Below are 24,101 nucleotides of genomic sequence, written 5' to 3' on the forward strand. Positions count from 1 at the left end.
AAAAAAGTGTCCCTTGTGTAAAATCTTACATGGCAAAATGTCTTCACAGATATAAGAGCAACTAACTCACTGATCAATAAAAAAACAAGTTTCCTACAATCTGTTGATCTTTACACTATAAAACTTAACGTGCTGGAATTACCTTAGCCTTGTAGCTTTTCTTTTGTCATCTTATAGAGCTGTCATCTTCAGATAAATGAAAGGACATAAGAACAAAAGAAAGTAGATGTAAAGGAAAAATCAGAAAAATATTTTTTAAGATATGAAATCAGAAGCAAGGGGGAAGTAGATTGATAATTTATTATAAGAGAAAAATTTCTTTTATTTCTTTCTTTCTTTTTTTTTTTTTTTTCAACGTTTATTTATTTTGGGGACAGAGAGAGACAGAGCATGAACGGGGAAGGGGCAGAGAGAGAGGGAGACACAGAATGGGAAGCAGGCTCCAGGCTCTGAGCCATCAGCCCAGAGCCCGACGCGGGGCTCGAACTCACGGACCGCGAGATCGTGACCTGGCTGAAGTCGGACGCTTAACCGACTGTGCCACCCAGGCGCCCCTATTTCTTTCTTTTAAATTAGAGTATTGTTTGCATTGGGATTGAGGTAGACCAAGGCTGCCTTTAGAAATGAAAACTTTGTGTATAATGGCTGTGGTTTTTGAAAAGCCCTATTTTTCCCATGTTGAGAGAATGCACCGAACTCTTTCAAATGTCATCTGCAATATATTTTCTTTTGGAATGTAGATAGTATGTATGGGAATTAAAACAAAATGTCCTCTTTATTCCCTTGGCAGCTCTATTTTTATTTTTTTTTTTAATTTTTTTTTTCAACGTTTATTTATTTTTGGGACAGAGAGAGACAGAGCATGAACAGGGGAGGGGCAGAGAGAGAGAGGGAGACACAGAATCGGAAACAGGCTCCAGGCTCTGAGCCATCAGCCCAGAGCCCGACGCGGGGCTCGAACTCACGGACCACGAGATCGTGACCTGGCTGAAGTCGGACGCTTAACCGACTGCGCCACCCAGGCGCCCCTAACAGCTCTATTTTTATATTTTGCAAGCATTGACTGGATTGTTACCTTTTGTCACAAATCCTTTTTCTTGTTTCTTGTAATTTATTTTGGTAGAGCCCAATTTTTTGTTGTTAGGTTTTTAGTCCATTGAAGACTCTAACAGTGGTCTTCTATAGAGAAGTGTAATAGGGAAGACTTGATTACTTCTATGTTATGAGGACTATATTACTAGAGATACTTCTTTCTTTGTAACCACAGTAGGAATTTTTTAAATAAAATATAGTGCAAGCTTAGGGTATGGTGTGTGTGTGTGTGTGTGTGTGTGTGTGTGTGTGTGTGTGTGTGAATTGCATAACCAATCCAGTTCAGCAGGTGTTTACTCATTAATGAATAAAGGAAACAAAAATAGATAATTCTCTGTTCTCCATAGCCTTGCCATTTAGTCACTTAGCTCTTTCCTCTTTCCTTTAACAGAGTTGACTGTATTTGCAGCTACAGCAATACCTGAAAGGCATACTGCAGCCCAGATAGATCTCTTAGGTAGACAGTATGTTAAGAGCATTGCCAAAAGTCACTCTGTTTTTAAAATTTGATCTTATCAGTGCATCCAAACTTGCTCAGAACCTGGGGTACCTACTGGGAGTAATCAGACTTACAAAAAGTTGATTTATGAAGTTAAAAAACTTATAGGGAAAGGTATACCTTTCTAGCTGCCTGAACACTCAAGACCACTCTCACTTTTAAAAATTAATCTGAAGCCCAGGCTAATGATGACAGAGTTGATTATAAGCAGAGTCATAGGAGTAGGGATTAGGTAGATTTAAAAATGTTTTATGCCAGCTTTGCAAAAAGGTTAGTTTTCTCTACCTTTTGGGAGATTTCACCTAATAATGATTGATGATAACTAACATCTGTTTAATTATGAATGATGACTAACATCATGAATTCCTGTGCTGAGTGCTTTACTTGTTCATTGTATTTAATCCTCAAAACCATCCTATAGGGTGAGTGCTAGTATTATCCCCATTTTACGGAAAGTGAAGTTGAGGCTTACAGAGCTCAAGCAATATCACCAGTGTCGCACAGTTGGCAAGTGCTGGAACTGAGATTCAGTCCAGACAGAATCTCATGCTCCGGCAGTGTCATTTTCTCCTTTTAGTGATTGAATTACTAATACCCTTCAGACTTAGTCTCTGTCCCTTAGAAATTTCTGGATAAAAAATTGATACTCCTCTTTTAGTTCTCTTTTTTCCTAAACTCCATATTCATCGTTAGCATTTTTCTCTGTTTCTCTTGTCTGATGATACATGCTGGCTGACCTTAATTGGACTTGGATATTTTTTGTGTCTCCATAGCAGCACATTTTCAAATCATTTATTATAATGTTGACTTTTACTAGTTTCTTTGTCAAAACCGATCTTTTTCTTCCCTTGTCCCATGAATTGTAGGTGGTTCCTTTCTGTAGCTCCTTCAATACTGATAACATACTTTGCCATTTAGTAGTGTTTGTTACTAGATTTCCTCAGAAGTAAATTATTAATATGGATATTATATTTATGGGCATTGTTATTTGTAGAGATAATTATATACAATAATTAATTATGGGTGCGTCTTTGAGACATGTTAGTACTCTGGTGTAGAATTTTGGCATTTACAAGTTTATTATTACTAGGTTTGTTTATGAAGTTTATTGAGGCCACACGGTTTTCTTGAGGCAGATGTGCGTGGGCTCTCCATGCCTTTTGTTTCAGCAGGTTAGATTTACCAAGAACTCACTGAGTCTCTTTTTTTTATTTCACACTCTTTCCAGCTCATTGGAAACAATGCAGAGTGACAGCTACAGGGTGATAGACAAAGAGGCTCTCCCAAATGTTGATTTTGGTTATTAAAGGATTAATATCAGAATGTGTTGAAAAGAGTTGATAATTTTATTAAAATAAAATTATGAATATTTCCTTACTTGTTGTATTGTATTTCTTTTAGGAGGTGATACGAGCCTGTACTGCAAAGGTAAGCAGTTTTTATCAGGAGGAAGATAACTTTAAGACCAGAGCTTTCATTGTGATGTACCAGAGAATTGAAATGTACCATTCGGAGTTTTTATTAGAACTTTTACAAAAGCTAGTCAGACGTGTATTTTCCTTATTTGAGCTCAAATCTATCAAAGAATTATATACAGGAATCTGAGACTTTAACATATACCTTCATATTTTCGAAGATTTAAGAATATTAAGTAATTGGAATGTACTTTCAGTAAAGGGCCAGCAAGGTCATTTGATCCTCTGAGAAAAATACTATACGATACTTAATAGGTAAGAGACACCGGTACAGTTCCAGTGGATGTATGCTGAGTAAACTGTATAAGCCGGGAAATGCATGCAAGCTGCGCGTAAATAACAGTGATACACTGTGTGCTTATAATGCTCTTGGTCATTTACTTACACCAGTGTCTCACACTTCCTTTTCCATTTAGCTGCATAGCAATCCTGACAGGCAAATTAGATATTATTGTTACTCCAATTTTAGAAAGGAGGAAGCTGAGGCTTATTGAAGTCAAGTGATTTGCTCAAGACCCCAAAGTTAGTGGAAAAATAGTAGCATACCTTTTGATTATTAAACAGTTTCAACCAAATTGTATCTCAGATGCTTCCAACACAGCAGCTTTCTTCTTTTTACAAGCAAAGCTATTTTATATGCAATCTCTAACTCCATTGTCAAGAAAATAAATTTTAATTTAAAAGAGTTGGAATGGCACCATATGTTTGTCTTTCCCTCTCCTCTGTCCACTCCCCAAATTCAGTTGAATAATTAGACGTTCATTGATTTATGAAATGTAATTATATCTATCACAGAGTAAAAGGGTGAGACATTCAGAAGGGAATTAGCATGGTGTTGGTATGTTCAAAGACTGCTTTGTGGGGCGCCTGGGTGGCGCAGTCAGTTAAGCGTCCGACTTCAGCCAGGTCACGATCTCGCGGTCCGTGAGTTCGAGCACCGCGTCAGGCTCTGGGCTGATGGCTCGGAGCCTGGAGCCTGTTTCCGATTCTGTGTCTCCCTCTCTCTCTGCCCCTCCCCCGTTCATGCTCTGTCTCTCTCTGTCCCAAAAATAAATAAACGTTGAAAAAAAAAATTAAAAAAAAAAAAGACTGCTTTGTGTCATATCAGTGCAGTGGAAGTATTTTTTTATTTGGTAACATATACTACCATGTGGCAGGCACTTGGAATACAGAAGTAGGTCCTAGGCTATTGCTTCTTTTCACATGAGGCATCTTATAGAGGAAACATGTGAGAAAACATTATACTTACCCCATCACTGAACTGTCCAGTATCAGTGAGGACCCATCACTTTTTTACCTAATTATCGCAAGTCAACAGGATATGGAATATAGACAAGGGGAAGGAAGATGAAGGGAAGAAGAGAACAAGCTATATTCTGACTTGGGCTGCAGATATTCAGGAAACTTGCTCCTGATAGCAGTGATTACTATAGTGATTGTAGCTCCAAGATTACTACCTCTTCTTAAGTATACATAGTATATAAAACCAAAGTAAAAAATAATTTTCTGGCTAGCAATTCAGAGCTTTTTCTCTTTAACAAATATATATACGCTTATTTTGTTTAAAAAAATTTTTTTTAAATATTTTATTTATTTTTGAGACAGAGAGAGACAGAGCATGAATGGGGGAGGGTCAGAGAGAGAGGGAGACACATTCTGAAGCAGGCTCCAGGCTCTGAACTGTCAGCACAGAGCCCGATGCGGGGCTTGAACTTACGGACCGTGAGATCATGACCTGAGCCGAAGTCAGACACTTAACCAACTGAGCCACCCAGGCGCCCCCCCCCTTTTTTTAATATACGCTTCTTTTGTAAAGCTCTCTGAGTGTCCAAAAGTCAGGTGATCTGTACTTATTTGCCAAAGGTTGAGGAAACTGTCATCTGCTAATCTGGAACCTCTCTGCAGATGAAGGATCGTTATATTCATCTTTGTACCCCAAGTATTTCACAGAAGTAAAATAAATGCTCATTGAAAATATGATGATATATTTGGAAATTAAGTATTTGGAAAGATTAACCTTACTATTGTCTCTAGTTATTCTTTTTTGGTAAGTTTTACTGAGAGGTAATTCACATACCATCATAATTTGCCCTTTTGAAGTATACAGTTACTGGGTTTTACCTTACTCACAGGCTGTGCAAGCATCACTAGTACCTGATTTTCAAACTTTTTTATTGCCACCAAAAAGAAATCGTGTTTCTCTTAGCAGTCATTATTTCTATAGGTATATGCACATGCACACACACACACACCCAAACTCCTGGCCACCACTAATATACCTTCTGTCTCTATAGGTTTGCCTGTTCTGAACATTTTATATCAATTGAATCAAAGAATATGTGGTCATTTATAACTGGCTTCTTTCACTTAGAATAATGTTTTCACAGTTCCTCCATTTGTAGCATGTTATCCATACTACTTTTTATTGCCAAATAAGATTCTGTTGTACAGGTATATTACATTTTGTTTACCCATTCATCAGTTTATAGACTTGGATTGTTTCCATTTGGGGGCTATTATGAATAATGCTACTCCAATCATGTGTGTACCAGTTTTTGTTTAGGTGTATGTTTTCATTTCTTGAGACATATAGGAGTGGAATTGTTGGGTGATGTGATAACTCTGCATTTAACATTTTGCACAACTACTAAACTTACCCAAAGTGGCTACACCATTTTAGAATCCTGTGTGGTAATTCTATATTTAACATTTTGAGGAAATTTTATATTTAACACTTTTCCAAAGTGGCTGTGCCATTTTACATTCCCACCAGGAATGTGTAAGGGTTCCAGTTTCTCCTCATTCTTACCAACACTTGTTATTTTCTGTCTTTCTTAGGATAGCTATCCTAGTTGGTGAGAAGTGGTATCTCGTTGTGGCTTTTGATTTGCATTTCCCTAATGACTAACGACATTGAGCATGTTTGATGTGCCATTTGTATATCTTGCTTAGAGAAGTGTCTGGTCAAATCCTTTGCCCATTTAAAAAAAATTGTCTTTTTAATGTGCACTTTTTAAGAGTTCTGGATACAAATCTCTTATCAGATAGATGATTTGCATATGTTTTATCCCACTTTGTGAGTTGTCTTTCCACTTTCTTGATGATGGCCTTTAAAGCAAAAAGTTCCTAATTCTTGTGAAGTTCAGTTTATCTATTTTTTCTTTTGTCACTTTGCTTTGGTATCATATCTAATAAACCATTGCCTAACCCGACACATCAAAGATGTACCTCTTTTTAAGATTTTAATATTTTTAACTCTAACACTTAGTCTGTGATTATCTTCTCTTTTTTTTATGTGTGTAATGCTATGTGGAGCTATAACTTTATCCCATTGCATGTGGCCACCTAGTTGTCTCTGCACCAGTTGTTGAAAAGGCTGTTCGTGCCCCATTGAGTGGTTTGGGCGCCATTGTCAAAAGTCCTTAGTCTTAAAAGCAAAGCATATTTCTGCAGTTTCTCATTTGTTGCAACCAGGGTAGTAAATTTTGCCAGGTATCTAAGTTTTTTCTTCCTTAAATCCCAGCCGAATTTTTATGTTGTTGATTCATTCCTTTTTTCCATTAACATGCTTTAGTAAGTAGTATGTGTGTGTGTGCGCGCGCGCGCGGGCGCACACACACGCACATATGTGCTTCGGTTAGAACAGTGAATAGGCACATTTTGTCATAGGAAGATAAACAGTAAAAAAAGGAAACAAGGTAATTTCAGACAATAAGTGATGTAACAATAAAAGTAGATCCCCGAGACAGAGAATGCCGGGGGAGTGGGGGACAGCTGCCCTCAAAGTGTGTTCATAAAAGGCCTCTCTGAGAGAAACATTTGACAAGGAGCTAGTCCTGTCCTGGAAAATCCTCATCTGGAAATATAACTGGCAGAAAGAAGAGCACTGTGTGTAAGTAGTAATCGTGAGCAAGTAAGGAGAAACGATGTTTTGTGACGAGGTTGGAGAGGTGATCAGGAGACCATGCATGCCTTTAAAATGCCTGTAAGCATGGTAATGCAGGGGAGGAATAATTTCCCTTCTCTCCTAGGTTCTGTCCTTCTAGGTCTGATGGTTAAGTTGACATAAGAAAGATTAATAAAAAAAAAATCTATGCACATATGGGAGCCCCACAAAAATATGAGACTACAAAGCTGCAGGCAGTTGAGGCTTTTATAAACCATCCTTAGTGTAGGAAAGGGAGCGATAGGGATAGAGGGCTCCAAAGTGGGAAGGCAGCCATTCCCAGCAAAGTGAGAGGAGGAACTGTTAGGCGAACAAAGCCTGCCCTGCCACGTAGTTAAGTCCCTCCAGTGAAAAAGGTCTCTCTGGGCATAGCTCTCTTCCTAGTAAAGGCCTCCTTTTTAAAGTACATTTCCTGGGGCACCTGGATGGCTCATTCGGTTAAGCATCTGACTTTGGCTCAGGTCATGATCTCACGGTGTGTGGGTTTGAGTCCCGCATTGGGCTGTGTGCTGACAGCTCAGAACCTGGACCCTGCTTTGGATTCTGTGACTCCCTCTCTCTCTACTCCTCCCCCACTCATGCTCTGTCTCTCTCTCTCTCTCTCTCTCTCTCTCTCTCTCTCAAAAATAAACATTAAAAAAAAATTTTTTAAGTACATTTCCCTCATTGAAGGGTAGCTTCTCTACCTGTTTTCAGAGCTTTTCCAGTGTCTGCAGTTTCTGAAAATAATCCTTATGCCAAAGAGGCATATTTGAGGGTGACATATTCTGCTAAACCTTCAGTAAGGAGTTAGGTGTTGTTTTAATCAGAGAAGCTGTGATGGAGGTATTAAGCTGGGGAGAATGTGAGAATAGATTTTAAAGGGAGTAAGTCTTCAAGCAGATCAGTTAGCTGACTTTCATGGTTGTCCATGAGGAGATGGTACCTGGACTAAGGATGGTGTTAAAAGATAAACTGACACTAAGGGGCGCCTGGGTGGCGCAGTCGGTTAAGCGTCCGACTTCAGCCAGGTCACGATCTCGCTGTCCGTGAGTTCGAGCCCCGCGTCAGGCTCCGGGCTGATGGCTCAGAGCCTGGAACCTGTTTCCGATTCTGTGTCTCCCTCTCTCTCTGCCCCTCCCCCGTTCATGCTCTGTCTCTCTCTGTCCCAAAAATAAAAAAAATAAAAGATAAACTGACACCTATTAAAAATTTTTTAGAGTTTATTTGAGCAAAAATTGATTTGAACGGCACAGCGTCAAACTGGACATGGTTAGAAGTGCTCCACTGGCAGCAACTGAGGAAAGACTTTTTATAGAGAAAAGGCTGAAACAAAGCAAGGAAATTAGAGATTGATGATAGTTTAAAGCCTAGTTGGCCATTTGTGATTGGTTGTCCTTAGGTTTCAACTTTGTAACCTGGAGGTATTTCCAGGCTTAGATTGGGCTTTGCTTCCATAGCCTGTAAGGCCAGGCGCCATGGCATTAGAGCTGCCTGAGACTCATCGCCTCCTGTTTAATTAATTTCACAGTGGCAATAATGAATTTGCAGGCAGTGGACAGATTTGCAATATATTTTGGAAGCAGATTCAGCACTGCTCAGCGATGGATTGGATGTGGTGTAAGTGAAGGAAAGAGGAAAGATGGCTTCTGTGTTGCTGCTTGCGGCAATTGTACGGATGCTAGTAGAGCTTTGAATGAGGTGAGGAATGCTGGCGTGGAGGGAGCAGATTTTAGGAGCAGAGTTTTGGATGTGGACGTAGTTGTGTGGTAGGTGTTTGGACTTCTGAGTCTTGAGTTCAGGGAAGAAGTTAGGGCTAAAGTTACATTTATTTAAGCTGTGAGATTGGATAAGATCTCCTGGGGAGAGGTAGCTAAAGATCTGAGGCACGGGTCCAGGAGAAGCGTATGTCAGAGAAGCCTAGAGGAGAGTATTCCAAGGAAGAGAGGTGCTAAACTATCACGTGTGACTGAGAGAATGAGCAAAATGAGGATAGAACATTGAGGATTGTATTTGGCTGGATGGTGTCCTTTGGTTACCTTGATGGAAACTGTTTCAGTAAGTGGCAGAGACAAACGCACAATTGAAGTGAGTTGAGGACAGAATAGAAGTCCATAAATTTTGACTGGGAAGCAGAGAAACAGGAGCTGAGGAGGAGTCGTCAGTGGACAACATTAAAGCATATTTATTTGCTGATTGGAATAATTCAGCAGTGATGGAGAAGTGGGTACTGTACCACAGAGGTGGTCTTTGCTGCCCTCAAGTCCTTGAAAAAGTGAGAGGGGATGTAATCCTGAATACTAGTGGAGGAGCTGGCCTTAAGAGAAGGGATTTTTCATCCCATCTGATAGGCCAGTAGGTGGAAACTGGGTAGATGCTTGGATACAAATTTGATGATGGGAGGTTGTAAGAGTGCTCATCTGATTGCTCCAAGATAGGAAATGGTATTAGAAGTCTTGCATTGCTCTGAATTGTGATAGCCCTAAAATATCAGTGTATGAGTTTACAATTTACGGATTTCCTTGCTCTTTTCCTTGGCTTAGAGTTGGATTGAAGCACATCAGAAATGGTATTGCCTGGAGTCTGTGTCCATTCAGCTCTGTGTTATTCCTCACAAATGGAACTAAATCTGTTTTTCTCCAGTTTCCGGACATAATTATATCATACCTGGCATGTGTTAGAAATGGGCCTATTCTTCCTTAAATTATAATTAATTTTGGCTGTCTTTTCCAGAATGAAATTATGAATTCCCTCAGAGAGAAACAACTCTCTTTCTGCCTTCTCCCCTTCCTTCCTTCCTTCCCTTCCTTCCTTCCTTCCTTCCTTCCTTCCTTCCTTCCTTCCTTCCTTCCTTCCTTCCTTCTTCCCCCTCCTCCTTGTTCTCCCTCCCTCCCTTCTTTCCTTCTTTTTCAGCTTCACATAGTACTGCCTCCACCTCTAATCTTACATTTCTGAATCTCCACACTCCTTTGTGAGCTTCTCAAAGCTATTTGTTTGTTTTTTAAATTAGTAATATCACCTGTCCTAGATGAATATAAATGCAGCCAAGCTGAAGTTCATTGAATTATGTTTAGTAGAATAACGCTGTAAAGGTAAGGTCATAATTAAATTATAATCTAATATATCTTAGAACATAGTATTTACTAAAAAATAAAAAGGTTTAAAAAACGGAGAATCCAGAGATGATGATTTTTATAAATCTCCTAAAAAAAAGTTTGGATATTTTCATCATGAAGAGATAAAAATTAAGTTGAGATTTTAATAGAATAGTTGTTTACGCTTATTTGGAGAGTTTCTTTCTCAATGGTTTGTTTTAATGCTTAAAATTATTCCTTCATGGCATTCCAAAACTCGAGAAAAGCAAATTAAGTGTTGTTATTTTGACAGTATTTGGGACACTGGCCTGACTAGGAGTGGTACAGGCCAAAATAGGCCACTAAAAGAAATTATGTAATTTTATTCCTGAAAGTTTTAGAAAACAAGAAAAACCCCTTGTTTTACGAAAAGCCAGTTTTCCTCCCACATGTCTCCTTTACTCTCGCTCTACCACCAACCTTCACAACACTTCTGGTACCAGATGGGCTGTGGTTTTTTCCCCACACCAAGCAGTTCTCTGCGATACAGGATGTCCTACACTATAACTCAGTTGTGACATTGTCCACCTGAGGAGAGCGGCAGATCAGCAGATTCCACAGGTTTAAGACTCAGTCCCATAAGACTTCACGTGCCACCACACCTCTGACATTTCAGATGCCAGTATGGGTCCACATTGTTACCTGTGTTTCTGACCAATCAGCTGTAAATTGGAGGGTCCCGGGCCAATTTCCTCAGGTTCAGTTAATTCCCTGGAGCAGCTAAGAACTCAGAAAAACAATTTACTCGTTACTGTTTGCCAGTTTATCATAAAAGGATGAAGAATACAGGCGAACATCCAGATGGAAGAGATGCAGAGGGCAAGGTGTGTGGGGAGGGCCCGGAGCTTCCATGATCTCTCAGGCGCAGCACTCCCAGCACGTCTATGTGATCACCAACCTGGAAGCTATCTGAACCCCATACTCTTGGCATTTTTATGGAGGTTTCTTCAGGTAGGCATGATCAGTTACAATTCCATTTCTAGCCCCTCTCCCCTCCCTGGAAAATGGAGGGGGGGGGGGATGGGCTAAAAATTCCAAGCTTCTAATCATGGCTTGATCTTTCTGGAGACCAGCCCTCATCCCAGAGAACACCAAAAGTGACTTCATTAGAACAAAAGACATTTCTGTCTCCCAGGAAATTCCAAGGTATATAGGAGCTCAGTGTCTGGAACCAGAGTCAAAGACCAAGTATTAGAACAAAAGATCCTCCTAGTACTTTTATCACTTAGGAAATTACAGGAGCTCTGTGCCAGAAACTGCAGCCAGAAACCAATATTTTTTTTTTCTGTTACTTCACATACCTATTTCTAGATTTAAATTGAGTATTAAACCATGAAATTTAATGTATTTTTTACTTTTAAGGCTTTCATTCTACCAATTTTTATCATTAAAAGGTTACATTTGAGAAGTCTTGAACACAGTTACCGCCTTAGCTTTGGGTAGGTTTTTAAACATGCACTGCTTTCACATTTATATTATTTCATTTGACTTCTGTGCAATTCTTATTAGTTTTATAGGAGTTATTTATTAAAGAAAGATGAACAAAAACTGGTTCTTACCCTCAGGAAGATTACAGTCAGTTGGATAGTAATTAACCAAATAATTAAGCACACCAAAATGTTACCAGTGCTGTGATAATACAGTATGATAATAAGATACGAGACATGGTGGGGAGACAAGGGAGGGAGAGGTAAGTTCTCCTGGGAGAATCTGAAAGGTTTTTCACACATGATATAATACTCGAGCTAAAGCTTGAAAAAGGAGTTGACATCCATCAGGAAAGTGGAGGCAAAAGGAGAGTCCATTCCTGGAAATGGAACGGTATGAGCTAAGTGACAGGGACATGAAACAACTTGGCATGTCTGCAGAGTTATACACAGTTTGTCTTAGCCAACGTATGAAAAGGAGTGATAAGGTTGAAGAACTAGGTAATTATTAGAATAGACAGCTTTGGGGCGCCTGGGTGGCGCAGTCGGTTAAGCGTCCGACTTCAGCCAGGTCACGATCTCGCGGTCCGTGAGTTCGAGCCCCGCGTCAGGCTCTGGGCTGATGGCTCAGAGACTGGAGCCTGTTTCTGATTCTGTGTCTCCCTCTCTCTCTGCCCCTCCCCTGTTCATGCTCTGTCTCTCTCTGTCCCAAAGGTAAATAAACATTGAAAAAAAAAAAAAGTATCTTTTAGAATAGACAGCTTTGTATGCCAGGATGAGAATTATGGACATTATCTAGTGGAACAACTGATGATAGGTTTTAACCAGAAATGTTAGTCAGTAAAATTAGCATTTCAGAAAGATTATCTTGTTAGTAGTATAGAAGAAGAATTAGAGATACAGGAGATAGGGAGACAAAGCAGGAGACTATTGCAGTACTTTGCAAGCAGAGAAAAAGGCCTGAACCAGAGCCCTGACTGGAGACAAAGAGTGGGGTCAGATGTCCAAGCATCTAATTGACCTAGTGACCAACTCCGTGGAGTGCGAGATGGTCGTGTAGGATGATGTCCACCCTTGTGGCTGAGGCAACTAAGTGGATAGCAGTAGCTTTCCCTGAGACAGTAAATAATGGAGGGAGTTAGTTTAGCTTTGAACTTAACGTGTTTGGAAGAGTTTTGGATTTCAGAAACGTCGGCATAGAAGGCAGATGAAGTGATGAAAACAAATATTACTGCCGAGGGTGACCTTGTGGTGTGAGGGAAGAAGAGGGCCCAGTGCATCTAACAGGCAACCCTGATAAGCAGTGGTGGCAGGATAGCCCACAGAAAACAGTTTTCCAGAAACAGAGAGTGACTGGCAGTGTTAGAGATCTCAGAGGCTTAAGTGAATCTGCTAAATCGGCCCAGTTGAAGTCTTGGGTGACTTTAACTTCAGATTTAGTCTTCTGGTAGAGAAAAGCTTCATTGTGCTTGGTTGAGATTGAATGGTTGAGTTATATGGATAGCAGTTATGTGCTATTTTTCATGGAGTTTGGCTTTCAGTGAAGCTTAAGGAAATTATGGAATCATTGTGAGAATTTTTCATTTTTTGCTATTTGTTTCTAGACTGAAGTAGAAAGATCTATGCTTTTTTTGCTATAGGGAAACAGCCAGTGGAGAATTTGAAAGTAGAATTTGGAAGAGCTTGAAGTATCCCCAAGGGAGAGGCACCAGGGTGGTTCAGTCAGTTAAGCGTTGGACTCTTGATTTCAGCTCAGGTCATGATCTCGAGGTTCTTAAGATCGAGCCCTGTGTTGGGCTCCATGCTGTTAGGGTGGATAGTGATTCTCTCTCCCTCTCTCTGCTACCACGCACGCACTCTCTCACTCTCTACCAAAATAAATAAACTTTAAAAAAAAAAAAGGTATCCCCAAGGGAACAGATGGAGGGATTAATGTTCACCAGAGGGGCACTAGACAAAAAGAGGTGAAGGTGGATGTAAGAGCTGTATTCTTTGAGAGGTTTGAAAATGAGGGTTTCAGAGACTTGAAGACCAAATTTTCTCTGTGAAGTAAGGAAATACACTGAGCAAGGAGGTAAAGTTTGAAGAAAACTAAAGACATTGAGATAAATTGACTGACTAAGACATGTTGGATAAATGGTTTGAACCAGCACTACATCTTAATTTTTAAGCTTTGCATGGAGGAATCATATCAGTTATCTTTGAACTACCAGTCCTTGGTGTGTGTGTGTGTGTGTGTGTGTGTGTGTGTGTGTGTGTGTGTGTATATCAGAAGTTCAAAAAATCTTGATTAAATACTGCAAAATAAAACTTCGTTATGACTGATTCAAATTTGAATTCTGGTTTTAGTTCATGTAGCAGTGATGAACTGATTTGGGGGGAGACTTCCTGGCACCTTACCCTACTGTAGAAATTTCTCTTCTGCATGAACAGTGTTTCTTCCTGATCCCTCACTTTACTGTGGTAGCTTATATGGAAAATACCTAGGGACCTAGAGCTCATGTTTGAATTTCTCTTTATGACACCACAGGCTACTCATTTGTTAGGTTTTACTAACCTAGAAATCACAGGAACTTAAGCTGCTTTAGTTTATCATATGAGAATGTTAAGATACCTGACTGACTTCAGTTGCCTCGAGTCTCATTGTGGCTCAGGTTTTCTCTTTCACTTTTTCTTTAATACTGGGATTCTAATATTTATAACAGACATTCAGTTTGCAACAGAACATTTCCTGGGTATTGGGCTTTTTTTTTGCAACCAGAACTGTCTTCAAATGAAAGTATTATCTGCATTGTTGTTCCAGTGTAATGGAAAAAAATAGCCTTTTGGAGGAAGGAGGGGACACATTTGCAAACAGAAATGTATAGACCATATTATCATCTTTCAAGTTATAATTTAAAAGCAATTTGAAGTATCTCCACAACTTGAAATTTTAAAAACAATTCTACTTCGTGTGGTATGTACCATATAATCTAAAATCAGCTAAAATGATGAGGTCTGTAAATACATATGAAAATGAGTGTTATGTGTCTCCCAAAGGTTTCATAGTTTAGCTAATCACTAAACAAGAAACTAATTGTTAGCTTGTTCAGTGTTGTGCTCTCAATTTGAGGTCAGGGTAATGACTTTTTTAATATGAAAATTAACCTCCTCCTAGAGAATTAGTATTTGCATATTTTGCCCAAAGCTGCTTATGTTCAGAAAGAGTAAGCAAAAGCATTTTTGTGATTAACTTGGCCGAAGTTCAGGTGATATGTTTTCCTTTTTACTATTAAGAATCTCATTAAATTTTTATGTTTATAGTTCTCCCCAATTTGGAGGTATTAAACTGACTTTGGCAGACTGTGGTTTTTGCATGAAGCAAGCAGAAAAGTGTGTTGTGAAAAGAGGGTAGATTTGTGTAGGGTAGACTATCTTAGCCAACCTTTCTGTTGTTGTAAAACTATTAAGCAACTCTTTTCCACAGCATATATTTCAAAAATAGATATTGCTTCACTCTAGTTAATGGTTATTATTATTTTTCTCCCCTTAAGTAAAGTAGTGAATATGTATAGACTAGCTTTGAAAATACTTGGAGTGCGAATTTCAAGTCACTATAATAATTAACACCTATCCAAAGTCTTGAAATCTGCTGTATGTTGCTACTTACCACCTCATAGGTATTAGATAGTCCCTAAAGAAATGTGTTGAGAAAGAACAGAATTTTTAAAATGCCTAGGAAGAATATGTGAAGTCTCTGTTTGAGCAGAGACATTGAAGTATCCTATTCTAGCTTCCCCGGTGTTCTTTTTGGTTTTAGCACAAGTAAATATTTGAAGAGGAAGACTAAAAAAGCCTGTAGTATGCGTGCATGCGTGTGTGTGTGTGTGTGTGTGTGTGTGTGTTTGCGTGCGCGCGCGTGCGTGTGTGTGTGTCCCCAGCATACACTTGTTCCTTTGGACCAGATTTCAAAATGCATTGTTTGACATGTAGGAAAAAACTTTATAAGAACACAGAAGTAAAACTGAAAATGATTCTAAAAAGAGAAGTGGATTAAATAGTTAAGTGATAAATATATATCATTGTGTATAATATTTCCATTTAAAAGCATAGCACTATGAAAAATTTACTGTATCATTATACTAAATTACATATTCCTAATTACTCTTACTTCTAGTGATGTTAATAATAATAACTAATATTTCTATAGCGCTTTATATTTGTATAGCACTTTATGGCTTCCCTTTGCCAACATACTCTATTTCATATATTTTTTATTTAATATGTTATCCAGTGCTTTATGTTTTGCATACATAAATAGCACTTTATAATACCAATTCATCTTTATTGTTCCTCCAGCACATTCCCAATGAAGCATGCATACTATTTTTATTATCTTCACTTAAAGATGGAAATAAAACTCAAAAATGTGAGATGATTTCGTTGACACTTTAGGTATTGTATTGATGTAAATAGTCACCATTAATGTTGCTCAACGTTTAATCATGGCTCCTGATAGAATTTTTAAAGCTGGATAATTTTTTTTAGCACTGATGCAGTATTTGACCCTATTTTGAAAAATATTTTTGTTTTTTATAAAATGACATCGTAACAGTTTACAAACTTTAGAGCTATACTATTATATGGTATAATATATAATTTTTTTTTACCAAATATGTAAAAGCCCTTTGCTTTAGAAGAAAAGTTTGATACACCATTTACTATCACTATTTGAAAGAATAGAAGCATTTACAAACATTATATGAATGATGAGTCAGATAAAGGACATGCAGGAACCACAATCTACTGCTATGTAGAACATCAAAAGGGAATTTTTTAATATTAGTACAGTAGTTGTCCTCTGATTATTTTTTGAAAAGAGCAAGGGAAGGCAACTATTTTCATATATTAGTATTTATATGCCATAAACTATCATTTAACAGTTTGGCAATTCACAGATTCTATTTTACAATAAATTAGAAATTCAAACTTTAAAATTTTTCAGAATTAGATCACATTTTATCATGATTTCTGAAAATGAAGTTATTTCAAAAAATAATAAAGGTATAATGATTTATTAATAACCAACAAGAGACTAGATCATTGCTGGAATTAATTATAAGTTGCAAGATAAATTTACTAATATACATTTAACACATTTGGTGACCTGTTCTTTATTTTCCTGCATAAGCTATTATTATCATGTACTTGTTACAGGTTTCATTTCTAGACGACCGTTGTATTCAGACAGTGGAAACTATTCCACTTGGCAGGTTAGGTTACAGCTGTGTTACCTGTGTCACCGTGATGTATGAAAACGTGAATATTAGAGGTGTTTTCTGTACAGTCTCTGAAAAGGAAGTACCTGCTGTTTCACAGAATGTTAAAGAAGTGTGGCTGTGAAACATTCTGACTTTCTTAATTGAAAATTAAGGGGGCAGGTCATTTTTAATTTTTGCATGTCTTTGCATAACTTTTAAGACCACTCTGTTATTGGGGCGCCTGGGGGGCTCAGTCAGTTGAGCGTCCGACTTCGGCTCAGGTCATGATCTCACAGTCTGTGAGTTCGAGCCCCGCTTTGGGCTCTGTGCTGACAGCTTGGAGCCTAGAGCCTGCTTCAGATTCTGTGTCTCCCTCTCTCTCTGCCCCTGACCCACTTGCATTCTGTCTCTGTCTGTCTCAAAAATAAGTAAACATTAAAAAAAATTTTTTATTTTTTTTTCAACGTTTATTTATTTATTTTTGGGACAGAGAGAGACAGAGCATGAACAGGGGAGGGGCAGAGAGAGAGGGAGACACAGAATCGGAAACAGGCTCCAGGCTCTGAGCCATCGGCCCAGAGCCTGACGCGGCGCTCGAACTCACGGACCGCGAGATCGTGACCTGGCTGAAGTCGGACGCTTAACCGACTGCGCCACCCAGGCGCCCCCAAAAAAATTTTTTTAAATAAATAAAAAGACCATTCTGTTATTAATAATGTCAATTCCATGATAAGCACATTTGTTTTAGTAAGGCAGATTTACTTCATAGTTCTGCTTTCATTACCACTGTATTCCTTTCTTGATAAAAACTACTCTGTAAACTTTAAAAACTAAACATATAAATCGTTAACCACTTGTTTTGACCTACCATGTGTCCTGGTTTGCATTGTAAGCAAACATTTCTCATCCAGTTTTTGCATCAGTAACCCAGGAAATTACACTTTGGTTCTGATTTGCCTTTCCTATTACAGGTCAACAAAAATCTCTCGTTTACTTCAATGCCAGCCTCCTCACAGCCATCTAAGGTAAAGCAGTCAGACATGCTGGCCGCTCATCAGATTCTTCATCAGTTTGGTTTCACTCAGACCGGTGAGCCCCTTTTCTTATTTTGAGTACTCTTTTAAATGTTCAGATACTGTTTTTTTAGAAGATGCCATTTATTTCACTTGAGAACTGTAGCTCATAGCATTGTAATGGTCAGTTCTCATATTTGAGTTATGTTCTGGCATTTTTTTTTTCTTTAAAATCACTGAAGTTATTTCAAAAGCAAATTTGAACCTGGTAAATGTAATAGTAGATAGCTCTCAAGCTCTATTTTGTTGAACAGAAAATAATTTTAAAGTAGCAAAACATGCATTTTAAACATGTGTAATATTAAATCTGATTCAGTTTCCCTTGGATAAAAGAACCATAGTTGATGGATAATCCCATTTTATAATTTCAAGGAAAGCCAAGGTAGAATACATTTGGGAAGAAACAGATATAGAAATCTACATAAGTCACTGAGTTGAAACGAACTGTACAGTTGCAAATTTTTAGGCGAATGTTTTAAATTTATTTGAATATTATTTTCAAAGGATGTCAACGAAAAAGCATCAAGGTGAGAAATGTGTATTTTGGGTAATTAAAGAGGACTATTTCTGTTTGTTAAGCTGTATGTTTTGACAGTGTGTATTTTCTATTGAATTCTTTTAGAAAGATGAGACAGCTGGGAATAACAAAATGATTATCTTTGACAAAGAGATTATAATAAGAAACTTGAGCTTGAAAAGATTAACATTATTTACAAATCCAGGGACAATACTGCTTTTCTACTTTAAAAGTATTTGGAGTTTACATATACAAGCTGTTTTAATATAGTTGCATTTTAATATTGCTGTATAAGTTACACATTACAGTGTGAACATACTTAAATTAACAGTCTTATATTCAGTCCTGGCTGTGCCTTTTATTACTCTTATTATATGAGAACTTTAAATCTTCATTTGAAAAGTGGAAGTGATGTTTACAGTAGATATTGTTGAACTTCAAATCACATAGGACATATGAAAACACTTTCTAAGCATAGGTACCATATGAATATAACATACTTATTAACATGATGAATGTATATACACTAGCTGTGAAAATACTTTCAATTCTCATTGCAAATCACTATAATAATTAAGTTATCTCAAACCTTAGAAATTTTAAATTTCTAGTGTTTTAGATGTGTGCCAGAAGTTGGAACAATGGCATTAGTAATTTTTAGGCACAATAAAGGGCACACTATGTGCCACCCCTTTAGACTCTTAATCCCTACACCCTAAGTAGATACTTAGTTTGCCCTCAAATCAGGTCATTTTAATGACTAGGAAAGAAAGAACCTATCTCTACTGCTTGATTCCTGTCATCCGGATGCTTTAGGATCAAATCTGGTTGAGTTAATATATTGATTAAAACTCATTCAAGTAGTGTCAGCCAACAAAGTGAAGATGATAGATGAAGAATTCTTCCCTTTTCCATAAAGGGAAAAATAAGGATAGATAGGAAGCCTTTTGAAATGGGAAGAGGAATTGCCACTGAGACAAATAAAGGAAAAAGGAAAGCCAGATATGATAAAGGCCAGTCTTTCAGACTTCACCATTATACATAGGATTTGGTCCATTTACCTTCAGCTTTCCATGGCCTTGAGTGTAGCATTTGTATCATGCATCTCTCTGTGTATACACTATCTTAGAAGCATTACCATTAAACCATATGATAGATGGTAACACTGCTTCACTTGATTGTTTCAGTTATTAATGTGCCTGACCTCATTTTAAGGCATAGCCTTCCTATAAAATTTGTTGAGATATCAATGTATGGAAAAGTTATAAAAGCAGAATATGGAATCCATTGCAAAGTGGCCAAATTAATCCATTTCATTCATTCAGAAGTCTATCTTTGTAGGAAAAAAACTATGCAGTAGGAAACAGGTGAACTAGTTTCTACATCTGGCTCCATTTCTAAATGACTGTAGAATCCCAAGAAATTTTTTCAGGCCTCAGTTTTCTCATCCCTACAGATAAATGAGGGCTCTGAATTTAAAGAGTTTCTATCTTTAAAATTCTATGATGCTGTCCTGTATTCAAATGAGCCTTAAAAAGGGATAGTTAAGTGTTCCCCACTGTACAGAAAAACCATTAGAATCTAAAATATAAGACTACAAAAACAAATGTAGATAGAATGTTTAAAAATAAAAATCTTACTTGAAAACCTCTGTAAATATTCAAGTCATATCTGTAGACATTTGGCTTTGTACAGTATAAAGAAAAGCTCCTTAACACAGAGCTAATCAGGATGGGCCCTCTAGCCCTCATGCTAGGAGGCTGAAGAGCACAGGTTGGTTTGATTTACGTTCTATATGAGTTCCTATGCCGGAAGGCTAGACTCCAAAGCAGGTTTATGGTCTGTAGTAATTTCTGTTAACTCTTATTCAGGGTAAGTTCTATGTAATGGAGACTGCTAGAAAAGTAACTTTTTCTTCTTTGATTTGCATTCCTCGGAGTTTCTAGAACAGTCCCTTTTTTCATTCTACAATCATTGTAAGTGGCTCCATTGTTGAAGATCCTTTCTTAAATGGACTAAATATTGTAGTCTCCACTCTCAAGCAGCTTACAGTCTGATTGGAGACAGTAGTGAGTGTGGACCAAATTATGTCAGCATTGGATAGATTATAAAATCACAGTGTAAGCAAAGCAGGACTGGAATAGAGACAGACCGAGCAGCTAAGAGTTTTCTCAGATTTTTCTATGTCCAAATAGAATTTATGCCACAAACCCCGCCTTCCACCTCCACTTTCCCTCCTGCACACACACCGAGGCTTCCCAATCCCAGCGCTCCAGCCACATTCACCTAGTTGTTAGGTGAAACTAGGAGTAAATTTTTAGTCATCTTTTTTCCCACCACTTCCTACACCTCCACCCTTGTTTCTTAGCTTATTCTCCCTAGAGCAATGTGATTCTTTGAAAAATGAATTGGAAAAAAAAAAATGAATTGGAGCATGTTACTTTCCTGCTTAAAGCTCTTAAATGGCTTCCTACCACAATTAGAATGATTCCCAGAGTTCCCACCCTGTCTTATGAAACCTTTCAGAATCATGCCCCTGTCTTCATGTTGGCCTCCTTAACAGCTGGGGGTTAAGGGACCATGCCAAGAGAGCCAAGAAGCGGGTAACCAGACCTTTGCTTTAAAGACAGCTTTGCTTGGCTAGGGGGGTTGACTCTTAGTTAGCTGGAAGAAATGCTCAGGTGAATGTACTTAAGAAGAACTGAGTCTGCGAAGGTGGGGGGGGGTAATTGTGTCCTACTGAAGAGTTCATATTTTATTTTCTAGGTAAAATAGAGCTGTCCAAAATGTGTTTTTAAAAAATACGTCTGGTAACTGAGTGAAGAATGGGTTAGACAGGAAAAAAAGCTGGATACAACTCTTATGAGATCCTTATTTCAAGAAGTATTCATTAGGCTATTACTCTAGGTTCTTAGTTACAAAGGAATAAATCAGCTAATTCTATTAATCCTGTTAAAATTAAAACTATAAATCCCCCAAAAAATCTCTTCCCGAGTAACTTTTATAAGAATGAAAATTTTATAATTTTGTCAATTACACTTTAATAAAGCTGGAGGGAACAAAACAAAAATGTAATCTTAACATTTTAGGTTAAACTGAAGGTTATAGCTCATCATGCCTCACCATGTAGAGGACATGTTATACTGCATCTCAAAACTGTCTCCATACTTCTTTAGTATATAATGAAGAAAATCTCTAAAACAGTAAGAGTAACTTGTGTTTATAAAAAAAAATTGTGAAGTGCTTTCATATACATTCTCATTTGATCTTCGATAAAACTTTCTTGGAAGTAGGGTAAACATTAAAATCATAGGGCATGAAATCCTTCTAGAGCATCTAGGACGTTAAAACTTTGGCTGCTCAGCCCTTTACAGTGAAAGGGAGAGGCAGGGAGGCTGGCTTGACAGAGTCCATGTAGCTGGTAGTGTCTTAAAACAGTATCTCCTCGCTCCTAGCTCCGTCCCTCTCATACTACCGTACCAAACTGCCTAGTCCTAGAGGAAGGCACGAGTGTAGGAGGTGGAGTGGACTGCCTTCTCGATTCTGTCCGTGAGGCTGGCCCTGGAGCCACTCCTTCATTTCTGATCCGTTGACCTCCCACTCTGCCACGTGGTCCCTCTGGCTGCAGGTGTTCTCTTTTGTTACCAGCTTTGGAGGTCTGTGATCTACTGTAGAGTAATAATCTGAACAGTACTAACTCTGTGCTAAAGCTGAGGTGAAATGAAGGTATTTCCTAAGGATTGACGAACTTCTACTTTGCTTTGACCTTTAAATATAATTCTGAGTTTGCTAGTTGTTAGATTTTTTTTTAAGGTTTAGTTTCAGTGATACTGTGGTATTTAAGTGTGCAGTCAAATCAACAGGTTCTCTGCAGAGAAATTTTGTTCTGTGATAGTTTGTCTCGATCCCAGATCCCATTCAGCCATCTCAAGAGTACTTATTATGGAAGTAAATTTTAAAATGTGGATTATTTAGTAAAAAATAGAATTAATTACTGTTATGGGCAGCAGAAATTAGCAGGAAGTGCTCATTCTACTGGCAGTAGGATAGGTGGTGTATCATCTTTTCATGTTTATATCTGAAGGGCAGCATGCTTCATTTTTATGTATTTAGTGTATCTTTTTTTAAGTGTATTTATCTTGAGATAGAGAGAGAATACGAGCTTGTGTGGGGGAGGGACAGAGAGAGTGGGAGAGAAAGAATCTCAAGAAGCAGGCTCCACACTGTCAGCACAGAGCCTGATGTGGAGCTCAGACTCACAAACCATGAGATCATGACCCAAGGCAAAATCAAGAGTCGGATGCTCAACCTACTGAGCCACCCAGGCATCCAGCTGTTATTAGTGTATCTTTTCACAGCATTGTTTTAAGTTAAATTTATTTCATATTCAATAGGTAAGTTGAGTCATACAAAATAGGACATTTTTTAATGTGTTTATTAATATATCTCTTTCCATTGTAGACTTAGAGTTTGATAGGGAAGACCGTGTGACATGGTTTTTAAAAACAATCAATAATAGCTCTGTCTTCTCCATATTTTGGCTGCACTTTCCAATAGCCCATATAAACATATATTAAACATTACAAACAACCATTTAATCTAAGTTTTTATCATATCCTAAACAGGCAAAGTATCTGATTTAGATATAATCATAAACTGATTCAGATGGCTTCAGTATTGGTTAAGAGATACCAAGTTAACTTTTGTGCATCTACATGTTTAATATTTGAAGAACTGGATTTTTTCCATTGATTTTTGCATGCCTTTGAGAAGTAGACACTTATTCCCTTGACCAGCTCTTAAAATTAGGAGCCACTTTCCAGTTAAAATTAATTTTTATTCTTTTCAAGATTTCAGTATATCTTAAGGTTTTAATTATTTGCAGAAAAATACAAAACTTATAATACCACTGAAATTTAAAATGAATCCTGGACCCTAGTTTCACCAGAGATTCTGTAATATCATTATATAACCCATCATAGAAGGTAGATTACATCCAAGTTGGAAACGTGACACTTGTATTTCAGAGGAAGGGAAAGAAAACATGTTGGCAAAAATCGGGAGTTACAATGACTCTGAGTAAAACACAGCTGATGGTAGAAGGGGGTTTCCATTTTAAGGAAGGTAAAATGAGCTTCAAAGAACTCTCTCATGTTATCAGAATTGGCAGTTTTCTCATAGTATTACTTAATGAACTTTAAAGTGTTAATTGAAAGCATGTTTTATTGAATTCTGATAACAGACTTCCAGAATTCCAAGATTGCGATTTGGGTGGTGGGACAGGTGACAGGAATGAATTTGCCATCACAGATAAAGATGTCTGCAGAATTAACTGATTTTCTATAGACACATGTCCTTAAATGTGCTTTATGGTACTAAAAAGAATCAAAAATATTTTTGTTATGCAACGTTTTTTTAAAATTTTTTACGTTTATTTATTTTTGAAAGAGAGAGAGCAAGCACGAGCGGGGTAGGGGTAGAGAGAGAGGAGAGAGAATTCCAAGCAGGCTCCATGCTGTCAGTGAAGAGCCTGATGTGGGGCTCAAGCTAACGAACTGTGAGATCACGACCTGAGCCGAAATTAAAGAGTTAGCTGCTTAACCGACTGGGCTCTCCAGGCACCCCTATTATGCAGTTTTTAAAAGCAAGAATTTGTTTTCCAAAACAACTAGTTTTCTAAATTCAGTACATGTGCCTTATGGTGCAAAAAGCACTGCAC

General features: G+C 37.9%; 1 protein-coding gene across 10 annotated transcripts in view; it reads left to right on the top strand.

The window, feature by feature from the left end:
* Positions 1-24,101, top strand: part of AHI1 (Abelson helper integration site 1) — a 209,617-nt gene that overhangs the window by 78,558 nt on the left and 106,958 nt on the right. For 9 of the 10 annotated variants that reach the window (XR_005782694.1, XR_005782695.1, XM_040449106.1 and 6 more), the window contains 2 exons: positions 2,993-3,019; positions 17,764-17,881. Coding sequence is in view for 8 of the 10 variants with exons in the window: in XM_040449106.1 (XP_040305040.1) it covers positions 2,993-3,019; positions 17,764-17,881 (145 nt within the window). In the remaining 2 variants the exon portion in view is untranslated. The remainder of the gene's footprint in view (positions 1-2,992; positions 3,020-17,763; positions 17,882-24,101) is intronic. The other variant, XM_040449109.1, reaches the window with a different exon arrangement.

Source organism: Herpailurus yagouaroundi, unplaced genomic scaffold (assembly GCF_014898765.1).
Source record: "Herpailurus yagouaroundi ecotype Mexico unplaced genomic scaffold, PumYag 198, whole genome shotgun sequence".
Lineage (NCBI taxonomy): Eukaryota > Metazoa > Chordata > Mammalia > Carnivora > Felidae > Herpailurus > Herpailurus yagouaroundi.